Genomic DNA, 16,356 nt, shown 5'->3' with positions numbered 1-16,356 from the left:
CTAAGCAGTAAGCATCTCTTAATTTCATGGCTGCAATCACCATCTGCAGTGATTTTGGAGCCCAGAAAAATAAAATCAGCCACTGTTTCCACTGTTTTCGCATCTATTTGCCATGAAGTGATGGGACCAGATGCCATATCTTAGTTTTCTTAATGTTGAGCTTTAAGCCAACTTTTTCACTCTCCTCTTTCACTTTCATCAAGAGGCTTTTTAGTTCCTCTTCACTTTCTGCCATAAGGATGGTATCATCTGCATATCTGAGGTTATTGATATTTCTCCCGGCAATCGTGAGTCCAGCTTATGCTTCCTCCAGCCCAGCATCTCATGATGTACTGTGCATATAAGTTAAATAAGCAAGGTGACAATATACAGCCTTGACGTACTCCTTTTCCTATTTGGCACCAGTCTGTTGTTCCATGTCCAGTTCTAACTGTTGCTTCCTGACCTGCATACAGGTTTCTCAAGAGGCAGGTCAGAGGGTCTGGTATTCCCATCTCCTTTAGAATTTTCCACAGTTTATTGTGTAGTATTTAGCGAAGCCCTAAATATTACTTAAAACTCTTAAAACTGCGCAGATAATGAGAGGAGAAAATTGGCGCCGAGACTTTCGGCGCTGGCAGCGAGGACGGCTATGAGCAGTCGATGGGGTCCTAGGGCCGGCGCGGAACTGCTGCTTCCTTCAGGCGAGAACTGTGGTCAGCTATGTCGGGGCGGAGAGGGGGCCTGAGGAGCGCTTCTGCGCAGGCGCTTGCCTCCTAAATCCGCCCACTGAGGAGCTAAGTTCTCTTTTCGCTCTCAGTCATGGTGAGTGTGGACGTGTTTTGTATTGCTGTCTACATGGTGTCCGTAGGAGAATGTATAGGGTAATATTTAAGCTCTTTAGTCACTAGTGGGTTGTCTTCTCAGTGTTGGACAATGATTGGGGTAAGACACAGGCCTTGGAAGGTGTTCTGAGGGCTCAGACGATGTTAACTGTTACTCAGCGTTTTCTGCTGATCTCGCGGGTGCAGTTGCGGCCGGACTTCCTGCTATCGGGCGGGACTCGGTTCGACGACCTTATTTCTTAATCCCCCCGCTCCCCCACAAAAGCCGGTTAGTTCTTACCTTCCGTGTAGCCGTGTATATATGGCTGGAAATCTTTGGAACTGTTGATGGTATGGTCTCGTTCCAGTAAGTTTTAATGGGATATGAAGGAAATTAACCGCTTCATTCTTACTGGTAATGATCTTGAACTACTTAAATGTAGCCTCAGTCACAAAGATGTAGCTAAGAAATGTGCCAAACTAGAGCAACAACAATCGTCACCTGGGGGCTTATTGCAAATACAGAAACTTAAGACTAAATCCGGAAAAGAATCGTTAGCTTGATAAATAACTGTTGGCGTGCATGGAAGGTGCTTTGAAACCTGAGTTTTTAAGGTTAATGAAATCTCACTAAAGAACTCAACTGCAAATTATGGGACAGATAGGTTTTATTTAATGCTTTATCTTGTTTTCTGCCACGTGTAAACCGTAAGTTGAAAATTTTGAGTCTGTTTTACTTTTCAGTCAAGATGAGGGCGGTAGTTTATTGGGTCGATGATGAGCTGGCATGTATTCTGAATCTAAAGTTGATTATTACTACTTTAGCTCTAGAATTACTCTGAGACCTGAAGAATACCTGAAACTATGACAGATTTAGTTCTTTTTAGTCAGCTACTTTTAAACTTGAAAGCTTCTATATGGCAAGATGAAATTGAAATGTATGCTCTGGGGTCAAACATTAAAAGATAAAAATTTATGAAATGTCTTGTGTGTGTGAAAGGGTACACCGCAGAAGGATGTTATCATTAAGTCAGATGCACCTGACACCCTGTTACTGGAAAAGCATGCAGATTATATTGCATCCTATGGCTCAAAGAAAGATGACTACGTATGTATACTTTCATGTTGAAAAGTTTTTATTTTTTAAACGTGTCAAATCATTTGGTCAGGATGGTTTGTGTTTCTTAAAAATGGTTTCCAACTCCTGCATACCAGGGACTGATGTCTGTGGTTGAGCAGCCGTGGGAGTTAACCTTGATTCTTACCAATACTTATGTAGAGGCCTTGGCAGACAAAGTAGGTTCCCTTCCTGCCCAGATATGTGAGAATTTTGAGGTAGGGAATAGATTTCTATTTTTGTAGTTGAGCTAATACTTTCAAGGTCAATGATGTGTTGGCATGTATTACCTGAGTTTATGGTGATGTGTAATAACACTTAAGCTCTAGAATTACGCTGAGACCTTGAAAAACTTGCACCTTGAAGAATGTTCCCAGTTTTCATCTCTCGGAACCTTAGGAAAAACTGAATTAAACAGCTTAATTAGAAGTAAATATTTTCCCCTATAATATAGAAAGAGCTGAATTATTTACCATGTTGGGAAACATCTCGTACTAATGAATTCCCATAAATAATCGGCAGCTATGGGGTTGTTAGAGCCATATGACAGAATGGGTATTTAGCTTCTGTGTTAAGTATCTTTAAACTGACATCAGTTCAGACTGACGCATTAAAGTAATTTCTGTGTTTTAGGAATATTGTATGTCTGAATATTTGAGAATGAGTGGCATCTATTGGGGTTTGACCGTAATGGATCTCATGGGACAACTACATCGCATGAATAGAGAAGAAATTCTGACGTTTATTAAGTCTTGTCAACATGAGTGTGGTGGAATAAGTGCTAGTATTGGACATGATCCTCATCTTTTGTATACTCTTAGTGCTGTTCAGGTAAATACTAATGAAAATTCAGCAGTCTTGGTAGTGTATTCTCTTACCTGAGAAAGAGAATTGAAAATAGGGATCAGAAAGGTGACAAAATCCCTATCTATGTAAAAAATTATCCATATGTTTTCAAATGAGATCTGTTTCAAAGCAAGGTCAATGATGTGATGGCATGTATTAGCTGAATCCAAAGTTGATGTAAATTCTAAAATGGCACTGAGACCTTGGACGATAAAATGCTTATCTTACGTGTATGTAAATGTCTGGAAGTCACTAAGTGGGATATTTTTTTTTTTTGCGCAAGAACAATTCTTTTGGTGTTAAGGCACTGAAACCTGATTTATTGTATAGCATGACCTACCCTATCCCAATAGGTTTGTACCCTATCCCAATAGAAAGCATGTAAGTCTTAACCTGATGATAACAAAACTTTTTTTAAAGCAGGTAGGATATTCTGAAGATTTGTCACTTGGAACTTATTCAGAGAACAGTACATAGCATAATGGATTATATAAACTGCTCGAAGCCTGTGTACAATATGTGTAGAAGCCGCCTTCATTCAGCTGTTTTTGTATTGGCCAGACTTCCTGCATGGCATTTGCTTTCTTACATGGCCTGGCCATTTCCTCCTTTTAGTTTCATCTTCTCATCTAATTTCTGAAAATGCCAAGCTGCCTTTGGTTCCCTGCTTTTACTCTGCCATTTCATGACTTTGCTCTTTACTATGGAGTTGACTTTTTAAAAATTTAAAAAAAAAATTTTTTTTTGGCCTCACTCTGACTTGTGGGATCTTAGTTCCCTGACCAGAGATTGAACTGGGGTCAAGGCAATGAAAGCACTGAATCCTAAGTGCTGAACCACCAGGAATGTCCATCTGGAGTTAGCTTTGATTTTGATTATTTGTGAAGATTCACAAATAAAACCCTTAGAGTCTATATAAGTTTCATAAATGAGTCTCAGTGTTAACAGTGGTTAAAGACTTGTTGGTAATACCTATAATTTTATTCCGTAATAGAATTACATATTTGAGAAAAGTTTTCAAGGTGTGTAGACAAAAGGACATGCATGCTTGACGACTTAGAAGAACATCATTAGTTGAGAAAATCATCATTAGAACAAACTGACCAGTGGCGAGGTATCTACTTACCATGGTTTGTTTCTATTACAGATACTTACTCTTTATGATAGTATTAATGTTATTGACATAAATAAAGTTGTGGAATATGTTCAGAGTCTACAGAAAGAAGATGGTTCTTTTGCTGGAGATATTTGGGGTAATGTCACTTTAATCCATGGCATATAAAGTATGTTTTGCTTTGGTGTTTATTACAGTAATAAGCTTGGTTGCAGGTTTTAAAGTATAATGAATTGGGGGCTTTGCTAATAGTTTATAAGGAGATTATAAGTTTTTCATTTTTTCAGGTCCCACTAAGCAGCTGGTCTAACTGGAGTTAATGGTCTGCTGGAAGTTCCAGCATGCACTGTGCTAGTTATAGCAGCATACAGGAGTACTGGAACAGAGAGGGCAAGTCTAAAAGATAAGGTAGGTGAAACTTTTTTCCCCAGTATTTGGTGGCTTTGTAAAGTTTTTTAAAAACTTAACTGGCAAGGGGAAAATAATTTTTAAAAAAACTTTACAAAATTACTGAATATTTGAGTGGAGGGGAGGGAGTAGTATTTTACTTGATAAATCTAGATAATCTCTGCTTTAGGGCTGAATACAGTGCAGGCCGGAGAGACCAGCTGCTTCATGGGATGTGAAAATCTACCTTTATATAATAGGGTAAGTTTATTATCATTCTTAGAAATTGACTAGTTACCTTATCTTTCTGGACGCTCTGTAAGCAATTAGTTCATAGTACTTTTGCAAAGCCATTTTTAGTACTTAGTTTCCTTAGAGGTAAAGTAAAGTAAGTGAACTTCAGATGTAGTTTTCCTCCTGGACATTGGAAGTACATGTTAGGCATGAACTTTTGGAAATACAACTATGGTAGTTGTACAGAGATTTTTAATTAACTTTATGTAATATGATTAGAAGCCTCTGATAACACATAATTCTTTGGTTTTCTTTATTTTTAGGAGAAATTGATACAAGATTCTCTTTTTGTGCAGTGGCAACTTTGGCACTATTGGTAAGTTTCAAATGTTGTATTGGAAATGATTAACTTTTGATGATTATTCTGGAACTTAATAGGCATGTTTTCTGTTTACAGGGGAAGTTGGATGCTATTAATGTGGAAAAGGCAATTGAATTTGTTTTATCATGTATGAACTTTGATGGTGGATTTGGTTGCAGACCAGGTTCTGAATCCCATGCCGGGCAGGTAATTCATTAATCCAGATTAAAATGGAGTGTCAGTTTTGAAGGGATGACTGGTGTAACTGGAAAATAGCAAGTTTATTTGACTGAATATAGAAAATAAGAATTGCTTAATTGCTGCTTGAGGAAGGCATTTTTACAGTTGCTGACTTTGAGTCCCCTGTTGGTGAAATCCTCTGGCCAGATAAACATAAGTAGTTTTGTAATTACCAGAAATATACTTTGATTTCCTGTTAGTTCTTATGTGTGTGTGTTAGTCACTCAGTTATGTCCAACTCTTTGCCACCTCATGGACTATAGCCCCCCCAGGCTCCTCTGTTCATGGAATTCTCCAGGCAAAAAGACTGGAGTGGGTTGCCATTCTCTTCTTGATTTTAAGTAAGCAGATAAAAAACATTCTGTATCTCCCTATCCCGAACACCTGTGTTAGAGGATGTTGTATATGTAAATGATTGTCAAACAGTTTGCTCTTAGCCATGAAAAAACTGATGGTAGTCTTTCATTGCAGAGTTGGATCCTAGTAGTATGCTTCAGATTTGTTCAAGTAATGATGTGATGTTTATGTTTGCTATTCTTACTGTCAGCAAATTTTTAGATAGAGAGTGGAGCTTTAATAATTAAATTTTTTTTTTATCAGTGTTACTGTTGAAAAACTATTATACACATGTACTTTATGTCTGTAATTTTAGATCTATTGTTGCACAGGATTCTTGGCTATTACTAGTCAGTTGCACCAAGTAAATTCTGATTTACTCGGTTGGTGGCTTTGTGAACGACAGCTTCCATCAGGCGGACTCAATGGAAGGCCAGAGAAGGTATTGTTTCTTAAGATTAATCTTTAAATTTTATAAACTTGAATGAGGACTGCTTTTTTTGCCTTTTGTTTTGTAATATTGCTCTTTTTTTGTGTGTAATATTGCTCTTATAAATTGATCATGAGGTTTTTTACTTTAATACTTTGCAAAATTTAGTTGTACCTTCTAAAAATGCTCTTGGCAAAAGTAAAACAAGAGTTGAAATTCCTATTAATCCTGATGTCCATTTAAAAGACAGTTGTGCAAAGGTTGCCTGGTACTTTTTGATTTTCTTTGACAAATACTCTGGGCTTTAAAATGTGTTTGTATTCATAGTATAAATTCTTAAAATTTATACTTATAAAATTCCTTCTGAAGGATTCCTTCAGAATTTTATTTATAAAAATCCTTCTGAAGGCTTTGTATTTTTCACCTACATGAAACTTTTCTTTAAACTATACCAGAGACTCACAGTTGTGCATTATGCATATCTGGGAATCAAAGGCCACTATTAACACTTGGATGTTGTATAGAAATCTCCATGCTCACTTACAGATGGGAAAGGATAATGGATTTGCCAAAAGAAAGATTTCTTTTAAAAAACTGGATTACAACATTTTCATTTAAAATCTTTATTTTTAAAGAAAATTCTGTTTAGCTCTCAATGTACTCTAAATTGGGTCTGTAAAGACCAGATAGAAAGTATTTTTACGTTTGTCCTATTGACTTGCAACTACACTGCTGCCCTGAAGAACATTGTTGCCAGACAGTAAAAAATGAATGGGTGTGATTGTATTCTATTACTAATGAATTTCATAATGGTTTTCCTTTCACAATACTATTTTTAAAAATCATTTACAAATGCTGAAAGCTTTTCTTTGATTTGGGCCCTTGAGCTAAAATATGATGAAGCATACTGATGCTTTTATTCTGGGTCATTGTATTTTTATGTAATTTTTGTTGCTTGTTACTTCTGAATAAGGTTAAAAACCACGAATGGTACCTAGTTAAGATCCATTGAAAAATCTGGGCAACTTTTCAATAATTAGGAAATGGGTGAGGGTGGGGATAGCACTTAGGATCTAGGACAGCTTTTAATGTTCTTGTGGATCACCCTGGGATCTAGTTGAAATTCAGTGTAAGGTGGGGTCTTCTGCATTTAAATTATGATTTGAGGAGCAAGGGTGATTTTATTTTTTTAAACTAAGTTGTATACCTTCCTGGACAGCACTTATTGAAAATGCTACCCATGGCAGTGGAACATATATTGCCATAGTTCTTATAAGCCTTACTACCAGTTTCTTGGAAAAGAGATTGATGTAAACATTCATTTCATATATAAATTAAGGTGGATAGATGGTTATCAGTGAATACTGAAACCGAAACATTTAGCATGGTTTTCTGTGGAATCAAGAATCTGCCTGCATTGTAGGCAGCACAGGAGATGTGGGTTCAGTCCCTGGCTCAGGAAGATCCCCTAGGGAAGGAAATGGCAATCCACTCCAGTATTCTTTGCCAGAAAATTTCCGTGGACAGAGGAGCCTGGTGGGCTACAGTTCATGGGGTTGCAGAGTCAGATGTGACTGAGCATGCCTGCATACTCATTCTAGTTCTGTGGAATGAAGCATTTGATCTCTTTTCCCATGATTATCCTTTAATTCTAATCAGTTTTTGGATTTCAGTGTTTCAAACACTGCATTGTCAATATATCCCTTGATTCCCCTCCCACCCCAGGTATTTAGAAAATATTTGTGGCAACTTGTGGCTTTTCCCTCCTAGTTACCAGATGTATGCTATTCATGGTGGGTGTTGGCTTCCCTAAAGATAATTGGAAGGCTTCATTGGATTGATAGAGAAAAACTCCGCAGTTTCATCCTAGCATGTCAAGATGAAGAAACAGGAGGATTTGCAGATAGGCCGGGAGATATGGCAAGTATATTTATGACTGTTAACATAACAGTTAAAATTTTCAGTGTTGTTTTACTTGTAAGAGCCTAAGGGTTCTAAATTTTTAAAAACTAGGAATTGGTGGGGAACAGATAGTATTTTCAACTGTTACTTTGAAAGGATGCTTCTAAAATGTCATTTAAAAGTATACTAAGGTGCTTTTCTGGTGGCTCAGATGGTAAAGAATCTGCCTGCAATGCAGGAGACCCAGGTTCAATCACAGAATCCTTGCCTGCAGAATGCCATGGACAGGAGCCTGGCAGGCTACAGTCCATGGGGTCGCAGAGATTCGAACGTGACTGAGTGACTGACACACACAAAAGAGTGTATGAAAGATCTGAAACGCGTTTACAGTACTTAATGCTAAGAAATGAGTGTGTGTGCCAAGTCCTCTGTTTAAAAGCACAGTTTGAAACCATTATTTCAGAAAATTTTAAGATAATATTTAAATACAGAGTGCAATGGGCTCCAGTATAATCATTGTTCAAAAGCAGGGTTTTAGAAGTTTTCATTTTGTAATATTCTATAAATTCTTATTTTTTAATAGGTAGATCCTTTTCATACTCTGTTTGGAATTGCCGGATTGTCACTTTTGGGAGAAGAACAGATTAAACCTGTTAGCCCTGTTTTTTGCATGCCTGAAGAAGTACTTCGGAGAGTGAATGTTCAGCCTGAACTAGTGAGCTAGGTTAGATCCCTTTATGGAGAAGTAGGTTAATATAGTTTTTATTGTGTTTTAACATTTCAGTAATTGAAGTGCTTAACAAACTTAGTGACTCCCATGTTAATATTTTGTACATGAATTGTGTTAATTTTAATAAATTATATAATTATACATATTGTAAATTAAGATCTTTATTGTATCTTTCCTTCTGGAATGCTGTTGTTACTCTGATTTTTTTTTTTTGTTTATGCTTCAGTGTATTTGTTTTCTTGTATGTCTTCATAACAGCAAACTTGAACTCTCTTTAGCTGATGAAGTCTTAGGTTCTGATTTTCCTGGGTACTCCCTTGATATGTTATATATAACTATAGTTAATGTAAATTGGTCTTTGTCAGTGAGAATGTTACTGATAAAGAATTGATGAACTGTATAGGAATTAAAAGATGAAACAAAAATAAATGGCTGAAATTTGGGAATATTTCATGCTTGTGATTAATGAATTGGGTACAGAGTGGTTTAGGTAAATGATGAGAATTCACTAAGATGAGGATTGCAATCAGGACTACACTTTACTCACTTTTTAATATTTTATGTCAGAATGCCAAGGAATTGTTGGCATTTTTTTCCTGCCCAGTAAGGAAATACAAGCTGATACTTGCCACAGTGTTCTTGTATAACCTGTTTTCACAAAGATTAGATCACACTAATGTTTGTGTTCTTGGTGAAAAAGTATTTTAGTGAGTGTATTTCTTGATGGAAGTTGAAATTTGCTGAAGCAAATTTGCAGTAATAACCCTAAGAGTAAAGAATTTTACATGTGAATAGTGATGATTTCTCTTAACACATTGAGCAATGTTTGCTTTTATGTTGTTGAAATGTCTGGCATTGTTTCTTGACAGTTCACTAAGTTTGGGTTGAATTACCAGTGTTTATGAAAGTTTGGAAGTCATTGGATGGAACACAATGGTATCATTGGAAGTTTTGAGTACTACAGTCACTGCACGTGGGTGACTGCAATGGTTTCATATTCTATATCTGATTTCACAATTGAGTGAATTCTGCAATGGACATCTAATGGTATCTAGAGTATTTTCTCAATCCTGGTTTCTCTACCATGTTGAATTACTGTGTCTGTATTTAAGAGACTCATGGCATCTGGTCCCATCACATCATGGCAAATAGATGGGGAAACAGTGAGAGAATATTTTTTGGGGCTCCAAAATCACTGCAGATGATGACTGCAGCCATGAAATTAAAATATGCTTACTCCTTGGAAGGAAAGTTATGACCAACCTAGACAGCGTATTAAAAAGCAGAGACATTACTTTGCCAACAAAGGTCCGTCTAGTCAAAGCTATGGTTTTTCCAGTAGTCATGTATGGATGTGACAGTTGGACTATAAAGAAAGCTGAGCATAGAATTGATGCTTTTGAAATGTGGCATTGGAGAAGGCTCTTGAGAGTCCCTTGGACTGCAAGGAGATCCAACCAATCCATCCTAAAGGAAATCAGTCCTGAATATTCATTGGAAGGACTGATGCTAAAGCTGAAATATTTTGGCCATCTGATGCGAAGAGCTGACTCATTTGAAAGCTGCTGATGCTGGGAAAGATTGAAGGCGGGAGAAGGGGACGACAGAGGATGAGATGGTTAGATGGCATCACCGACTCAAAAGGACATGAGTTTGAGTAAACTCTGGGAGTTGGTGATGGACAGGGAGGCCCGGCATGCCACAATCCACGGGGTTGCCAAGAGTTGGACACGACTGAGTGAACTGAACTGGGAAATATTAGCACAGAATGTCGTGCGATAAGGGAAATAAGGTGTAGTGGGAATAATGAAACTCCCAAGTTGTATTTGGAGGAAGAACTTGCAACATACTCCAGTATTCTTGGAACTTCCATGGAGGGAGGACCCTCGCGGGCTACAGTCCATGGGGTCACAAATAGCATGGGGTCACGACTGAGTATGGACACACACAAGTTGGCCCTGAATTCCATATAATTGAGGGGGTCTACCTCACATTATGAAAGCGTCAGTTGCTCAGTCATGACCGACTTTTGGCTCCTCTGTCCATGGGCTTTTCCAGGCAAGAATACTGAAGTGAGTTGCCATTCCCTTCACGGGATCTGGACCCAGGGATTGAACCCAGATCTCCTGCATTGCAGGCGATTCTTTAGCATTTGAGCCAGAGAAGAGATTAAGCTAGACCTCGTATTAAGCTTGACCAAATTCTGCAGCAGTTGACGGGACCGGAACACCTGGGAGTACATTCTCCAGTGTTGTCTTTAAATCATTTTAACAAAAGAAGCATTTAATCACCTGTGTGCTCGGTCGCTCAGAACTGCCCAACTTTCTGCGGCTCCATGGATTTGTGGTTTATCAGGGATAAAGGTGGGTGGGTGTGATAATGTGGGGCTCTGCGCCTGCGCACTGCGACTCTGCGCGCCGCGCTTTCGTATTTTCCCGGCGTCGCTTTGCCCCACGGCAGAGTTGCTCTGAGTGTCTGTGAGGATGCTGCGGCCTGACGTATCACCAACGTTTCCTTCTGTCCCTGTGGCTTCCCCCTGCTCACCAGAGGCTCGGTCCCAGGGTCCCCGCTACAATTTCGGACTCCAGGAGACTCCTTTGAGCCGCCCTTCAGCCCAAGCCGCCTCTGCGTCTTCCCCACCAGGCACGTCTGGAGCGGCGGGTGACAGGAGCGGCAGCAGCAGTCTACCTGGGCACCCGCTCAGCGCCCTGCCGCCTCAAGGCAAGGAGTTGTGTGAACTTCTGGAGGTTCGGGGAACCGTGGTCTCTGGTTAACACAGAAGTTTCAGTTGGTGTCTGTTTGGAATTTGGGAGTGGGGTGCTCTGCGAATTGAGTGGGTCTGAGAGATTTAAGGGCTGGACTCTTCCTCACGTTGGTTTTCTCACAAGACCGTATTGGCGGATGGCTCAGTTCTGAGGCAAGCTGTATTCATATCCCGGTAATGTGCCTCCCGCCGTGCCCCATGACAGATGAATGAATTTGTGCACGAGTTTAGTGATTGGAGTGGTAAACCTGGAGTGGTAAACCTCTTGGCTCCTGAACTTAAGCCTCCAAGTCCTAGGATGTCTTGAAAACAGATAAGCTTTGAGAACAGACCAGATGTAACATTTTCTTTAATTGAGGTGAATAATACCTTTAGTGTGAAAAATGTCCTTTAAGGAGTATTCAACTCGTTTATCTTATAGTCAGTTACTCTCCGTGACAAAACTGTCACCTTTTGCCCACACAGCTTTGCCACTCACTGGTAAGGTAACAAATGCCAAATCCGGAGGTCACTTTTCAGTTCATCTTATGTAAACTTCCCACTGTGTTTAATGTTCTTCACCAGTCTTGTCTTGAACTGTCTTAATTTGATTTCCTTGATTCCACTCTTCCCTGTTTTTCGCCTACCTTCCATAGAACTATGCCTACTTTTTTTTTTTTTTAACTTTTGTTAGTTTACAAATTATTGGCTTGTCCTTAGAGGTTTTTTCTAGGCTACTTCTATCTGATTGTGATTATCACTACAGCCCAGATCTCATCTTTGCCCCCAGATTCCTGTTTCAGACTGTCTTCTGAAGTTTCTAATAAAGAACCATTGGACATCCTCACACTCACTATATGGTTAATTGAATTCATCTCTCTTCAGCTCCTCAACCTGTTTCTCTTATCTCAATCATTGGGTTTTTAAAATCTTTAGGAGACTTCAGAGATTCAAGTATTCCCTTAACCATAACTTCCAAAGTTAACAAGTTTTAGATTTATCTTTTAAATAATTCTGTCCTTTTCTCTGTGCTATTACAGGCCCTTTTAATTTTATGTTTGAATTATTGCCTCAAACTCCTAATGTTTCTTTCTTCTAAGCTTATTTACAGTGTCACTAGAGTTATATGGAAAATGATAATCTATGTCCCGTTGGCACTTCAACCAGTGACTCTATTTGCAGGTAAAAAATTGTACTCTTTAGCAGGATATCCAAGTCCATTTGGGATATGTTTTCAGTCTTTGCAGTCTTATATATCATCATTTCTTAATATTTATTACCCTACTTTCTAACTTAATTGACCTACTTGCTCTTCCTCCAAGGCAACATACATGTTTATCAGTATAATCCCCTTCTTCATGAAATGTTCTGTCACTTATTTATTTTCAACAATAATAACATCCACTAATTAATGAGTGCTCCTCTGTTCTAGCTTCTTACTTAGCATGTTGTATCTCTGATCCTTACAGTAAATCTGTAAGATAGATTTTTCTTTTGTCCCAATCTAAGAGGGAGCCAAGACCCAAATTGATGAAATAGTTACTTTAGGTGCTCAGTGCATGCTCAGTTGCGTCTGACTCTTTCTGACCCCGTGGACTGTAGCCTGCCAGGCTCCTTTGTCCATGGATTTCCCAGGCAGGAATACTGGAGTGCGTTGCTATTTCCTGCTCCAGGAGATCTTCCTGACCCAGGGTTTGAACCTTTGTCTTTCATATCTGCATCTTAGATTCTTTACCACCTAGCCACCCGGGAGCTGAGTTATGTTAGGAGCTGAGGATAATAATATTCTGTGCTCTCAAAGAAGTTATGGTTCAGTAGGGAAGATAGACTTAAACATCTATAAACAAACTTTTAAAAGATAATGATTTTGAGTTATTTACAGATATTGTGCTTAGTCGCTTCAGTTGTATCCGACTCTCTGCAATCCTAGGGACCATAGCCTGACAGGCTCCTCTGTCCACAGGATTCTCCAGGCAAGAATACTGGAGTAGGTTGCCATTTCCTTCTCTATGCAGATATTGAGGTATTTAATAAGTAGGGGAACAAAGTAACAAAAGAAATTTTGCAGAGGAAATTCAACTTGAGGTAGTGTTGAAGGATAAGATTATGTCAACTAAAGGGAAAGAGGAGAAAAAGAATAAACTTTTCTTTCTCTCTTAAGAAAGAAAAATATGTACAAAGGCACAGAAGTATGATAAAGCATGTTGTGTCTGTAGACTACAAATAATTTCGTTTGGTAGAGCAGTAGGGTGATCTATTTTGTTCTTCCCAAGATAAACTTGGAGTACTTGCAGGTATTTAATCTGGAAGGCAGATAGGTTTTTTTGCCATGCCAAAAACATCTCTGGCTTTGGTGATTGGAATAGATGGTAGCACTTTTTCCTGATAAATGGAATCTTGTAGGAGAAGCAACTTTTAGAGGGAAAAATGGTGAATTCTTCTGTGGACATGTTGAGTGTGAATAAACTTTGGGGTATCCATACATTCATGTTGAGGTAATTGAATATATGAATCTAGGGCTAAGAAAGAAGCCTAGGAGAGATATAAATTTGAGGTCAGAGGGGAGAAGGTAAAGAAAATATAGGAAGATAGAGGTGAAGGAAATTGGAGAAAAACTAGGAGAAGTAAGTTTAAGAAGGAGATTAGAGTCTGAAAGTAACCTGAGAACAAGAAGCAGTCCTGTTTGTCTCCAGTTTCTAGTAACCATCTCCTTTCTTAGCTCCTTTAAGCCTAGGGTTAGTAATGGAGCATACTTTGTCTTGATTCTACACATTTCTTTATGATGATATTCCATCTACCCCTTTGTAAATATTCCCTTTATCAAACACTCTTCAAATTATACTAGCTTGAATGTGTTATCTTTCTGGAAACTATACAAAAATGTTAGATTTTATCCTATGGTGCATATGGGAGACACTGAGAAATTGTCAGAAAGGGAGACATGGTGAAATTTCTTTTTCAGATAGATCACTAGTGATGGATGTGAAGAATTGATTAGAGAGGCATCACGTTGAAGGCAAGGAGAATAGCTCAAAAGCTTTTGAAAAAGGCCTGAAGAAAATATGTGCTTAAAATGGGCCAGATAGGAGTGAAGAAGGAGAGAAATTTTAGTGAGATATCTATCTATCTATATAATTAGATTCAGTTACTGACTGGGTGTTTGGATTCATGAAAGAGGAGTTAAGAGTGACTTCTAAGTTTATGACTTGTATGAAAAGGTGCAAGATGATGTAGTTGACCAGCTAGTAGTAAAGAAAGGATAAATTCTGAGAAGTTAATGAGGTTATTCACTTTTAGATATTTAACAGTTCCGGGAAAATATCTAATGGTTTGTATCCAAAAGTAGTTTTGGATATTTGTATCCAAAAATATAGGGATCTAGAGCCACCCTATCTGTTAGAACTCTCTGTGATGATAGATATATTCTATATTTGTGCTAATATAGTAGCCACTAGACAAGTGTGGTTTTTGTGCATTTTAAATGTGGCTAGTGTGAATCACTTCTAATGAGATGGATGAAACTGGAGCCCATTATACAGAGCGAAGTAAGCCAGAAAGATAAAGACCATTACAGTATACTAACACATATATATGGACTTTAGAAAGATGGAAACGATAACCCTATATGCAAAACAGAAAAAGAGACTCAGATGTATGGAACAGACTTGTGGACTCTGGGAGAAGGCGAGGGTGGGATGTTTCAGGAGAACAGCATTGAAACATGTGTATTATCTAGGGTGAAACGGATAACCAGCTCAGGTTGGGTACATGAGACAAGTGCTCGGGCCTGGTGCACTGGGAAGACCCAGAGGGATCGGGTGGAGAGGGAGGTGGGAGGGGGGACTGGGATGGGGAATACATGTAAATCCATGGCTAATTCATATCAATGTATAACAAAAACTACTGTAATGATGTAAAGTAATTAGCCTCCAACTAATAAAAATTAAAAAAAAAAAAAAAAATAATAATAATAAGAAAATTACTGTAAAAAAAAAAAAAATAAAAAAATAAATGTGGCTAGTGTGACTGAAGAACAAAATTTTAACTTTTATTTAATTTAAATAGCCACATGTGGCAAGAAGCTCCTGTACTGAGCAATGTAGCTATAGATCTAAGAATGGTTTTTGCATTTTTAAACGGTTGGAAAAGTAAAAGAAGAAATTCATATTATAGTATCCAGAACTAAATATCGGAATATTCACTGGAAGGACTGATGCTGAAGCTCCAATACTTTGGCCACCTGATGCGAAGAACTGACTCATTGGAAAAGACCCTGATGCTGAGAAAGATTGAGGGCAGAAGGGGGCAAAAGAGCATAAGATGGTTGGATGGCATCATTGACTCAATGGACATGAGTTTGAGCAAATTCTGGGAGATATTGAAGGACAGGGAACCCTGGTGTGCTACAGTCCATGGGGTTGCAAAGACTTGGACATGACTGAGTGGCTGGACAACAACAAATCCAGAATGAAAATTTCATTGAAATACAGTCACTTACTTATTGTCTGTTGCTGTTTCCTGTGATAATATCAGAACTGAGTAATGGTGATAGACATTATATGACCCACAAACCCTAAAATATTTAACATCTGGCTCATTATTTAAAAGCTTGCCACCCTACATTTTATAGTGTTGGAGAGGAGTTAGGGCTGTATATGAAGGTTTGAGAGTTGCCAGGAAATTGATATTGATAAAAGCCAAAATAATAGATGAGATGTTCAGAGGAAATGTATAATTTTGATTTGAGAGAGAAAGTAAAAAATTTTGGAACCATTGAAAGCCAACAGTTAAGAGGCAGATAGAGGAAAAAGGACCTGGCAATGGAAAAAAGTAGTTTAAGGAGAATCAAGATAGAGAGTTGTTATGGAAATCAAGGAGGAGAGGCAAAAAGGGACCCAGGATTTTTTTTTTAAAGAACTCCTAATTTAACTTAAAATCTTTTGCACAGCAAAGGAAACTGTAAAGAGATGAGAAGATAACCCTCAGAGTGGGAGAAAATAATTGCAAATGAAGCAACTGACAAAAGATTAATTTCCAAAATATATAAACAGTTCAATATCAGGAAAACAAACCACCCAATCAAAAAATGGGCAGAAGGCCTAAACAGACCTTT

General features: G+C 38.3%; 2 protein-coding genes and 3 non-coding genes across 7 annotated transcripts in view; all 5 read left to right on the top strand.

Annotated features, from left to right (window-relative positions):
• Window positions 1-722: 722 nt before the first annotated feature.
• On the top strand, window positions 723-8,948 carry RABGGTB (Rab geranylgeranyltransferase subunit beta). 3 transcript variants are annotated; one of them, XM_020902980.2, is made up of 9 exons: window positions 723-804; window positions 1,804-1,911; window positions 2,554-2,751; window positions 3,914-4,019; window positions 4,825-4,877; window positions 4,959-5,069; window positions 5,755-5,880; window positions 7,639-7,788; window positions 8,354-8,948. In XM_020902980.2, the coding sequence occupies exons 1-9, from the start codon at window positions 802-804 to the stop codon at window positions 8,492-8,494; spliced, it is 996 nt and encodes a 331-aa protein (XP_020758639.1). In that variant the 5' UTR covers window positions 723-801; the 3' UTR covers window positions 8,495-8,948. The 3 variants fall into 3 exon arrangements, with proteins under 3 accessions (XP_020758639.1, XP_020758632.1, XP_070324005.1); XM_020902973.2 differs by lacking the exon at window positions 723-804 and adding an exon at window positions 840-863; XM_070467904.1 differs by lacking the exon at window positions 723-804 and adding an exon at window positions 901-924.
• Window positions 1,573-1,651, top strand: LOC139035356 (small nucleolar RNA SNORD45). The gene has a single exon (XR_011488019.1). It is a non-coding gene; the product is annotated as a small nucleolar RNA SNORD45 (small nucleolar RNA).
• On the top strand, window positions 2,184-2,266 carry LOC139035358 (small nucleolar RNA SNORD45). Its single transcript, XR_011488021.1, has one exon. It is a non-coding gene; the product is annotated as a small nucleolar RNA SNORD45 (small nucleolar RNA).
• LOC139035357 (small nucleolar RNA SNORD45) lies at window positions 2,900-2,971 on the top strand. The gene has a single exon (XR_011488020.1). It is a non-coding gene; the product is annotated as a small nucleolar RNA SNORD45 (small nucleolar RNA).
• Window positions 8,949-9,026: 78 nt separating the features above from the next.
• The window catches only part of MSH4 (mutS homolog 4), a 91,145-nt gene continuing 83,815 nt past the window's right edge, over window positions 9,027-16,356 (top strand). The window contains exon 1 of the mRNA XM_020902997.2: window positions 9,027-11,221. Within this exon, the coding sequence (XP_020758656.2) occupies window positions 10,984-11,221 (238 nt within the window). The 5' untranslated portion in view covers window positions 9,027-10,983. The remainder of the gene's footprint in view (window positions 11,222-16,356) is intronic.

Source organism: Odocoileus virginianus, chromosome 5 (genome assembly GCF_023699985.2).
Source record: "Odocoileus virginianus isolate 20LAN1187 ecotype Illinois chromosome 5, Ovbor_1.2, whole genome shotgun sequence".
NCBI lineage: Eukaryota > Metazoa > Chordata > Mammalia > Artiodactyla > Cervidae > Odocoileus > Odocoileus virginianus.
This window is presented reverse-complemented; position numbering and strand designations above follow the sequence as displayed.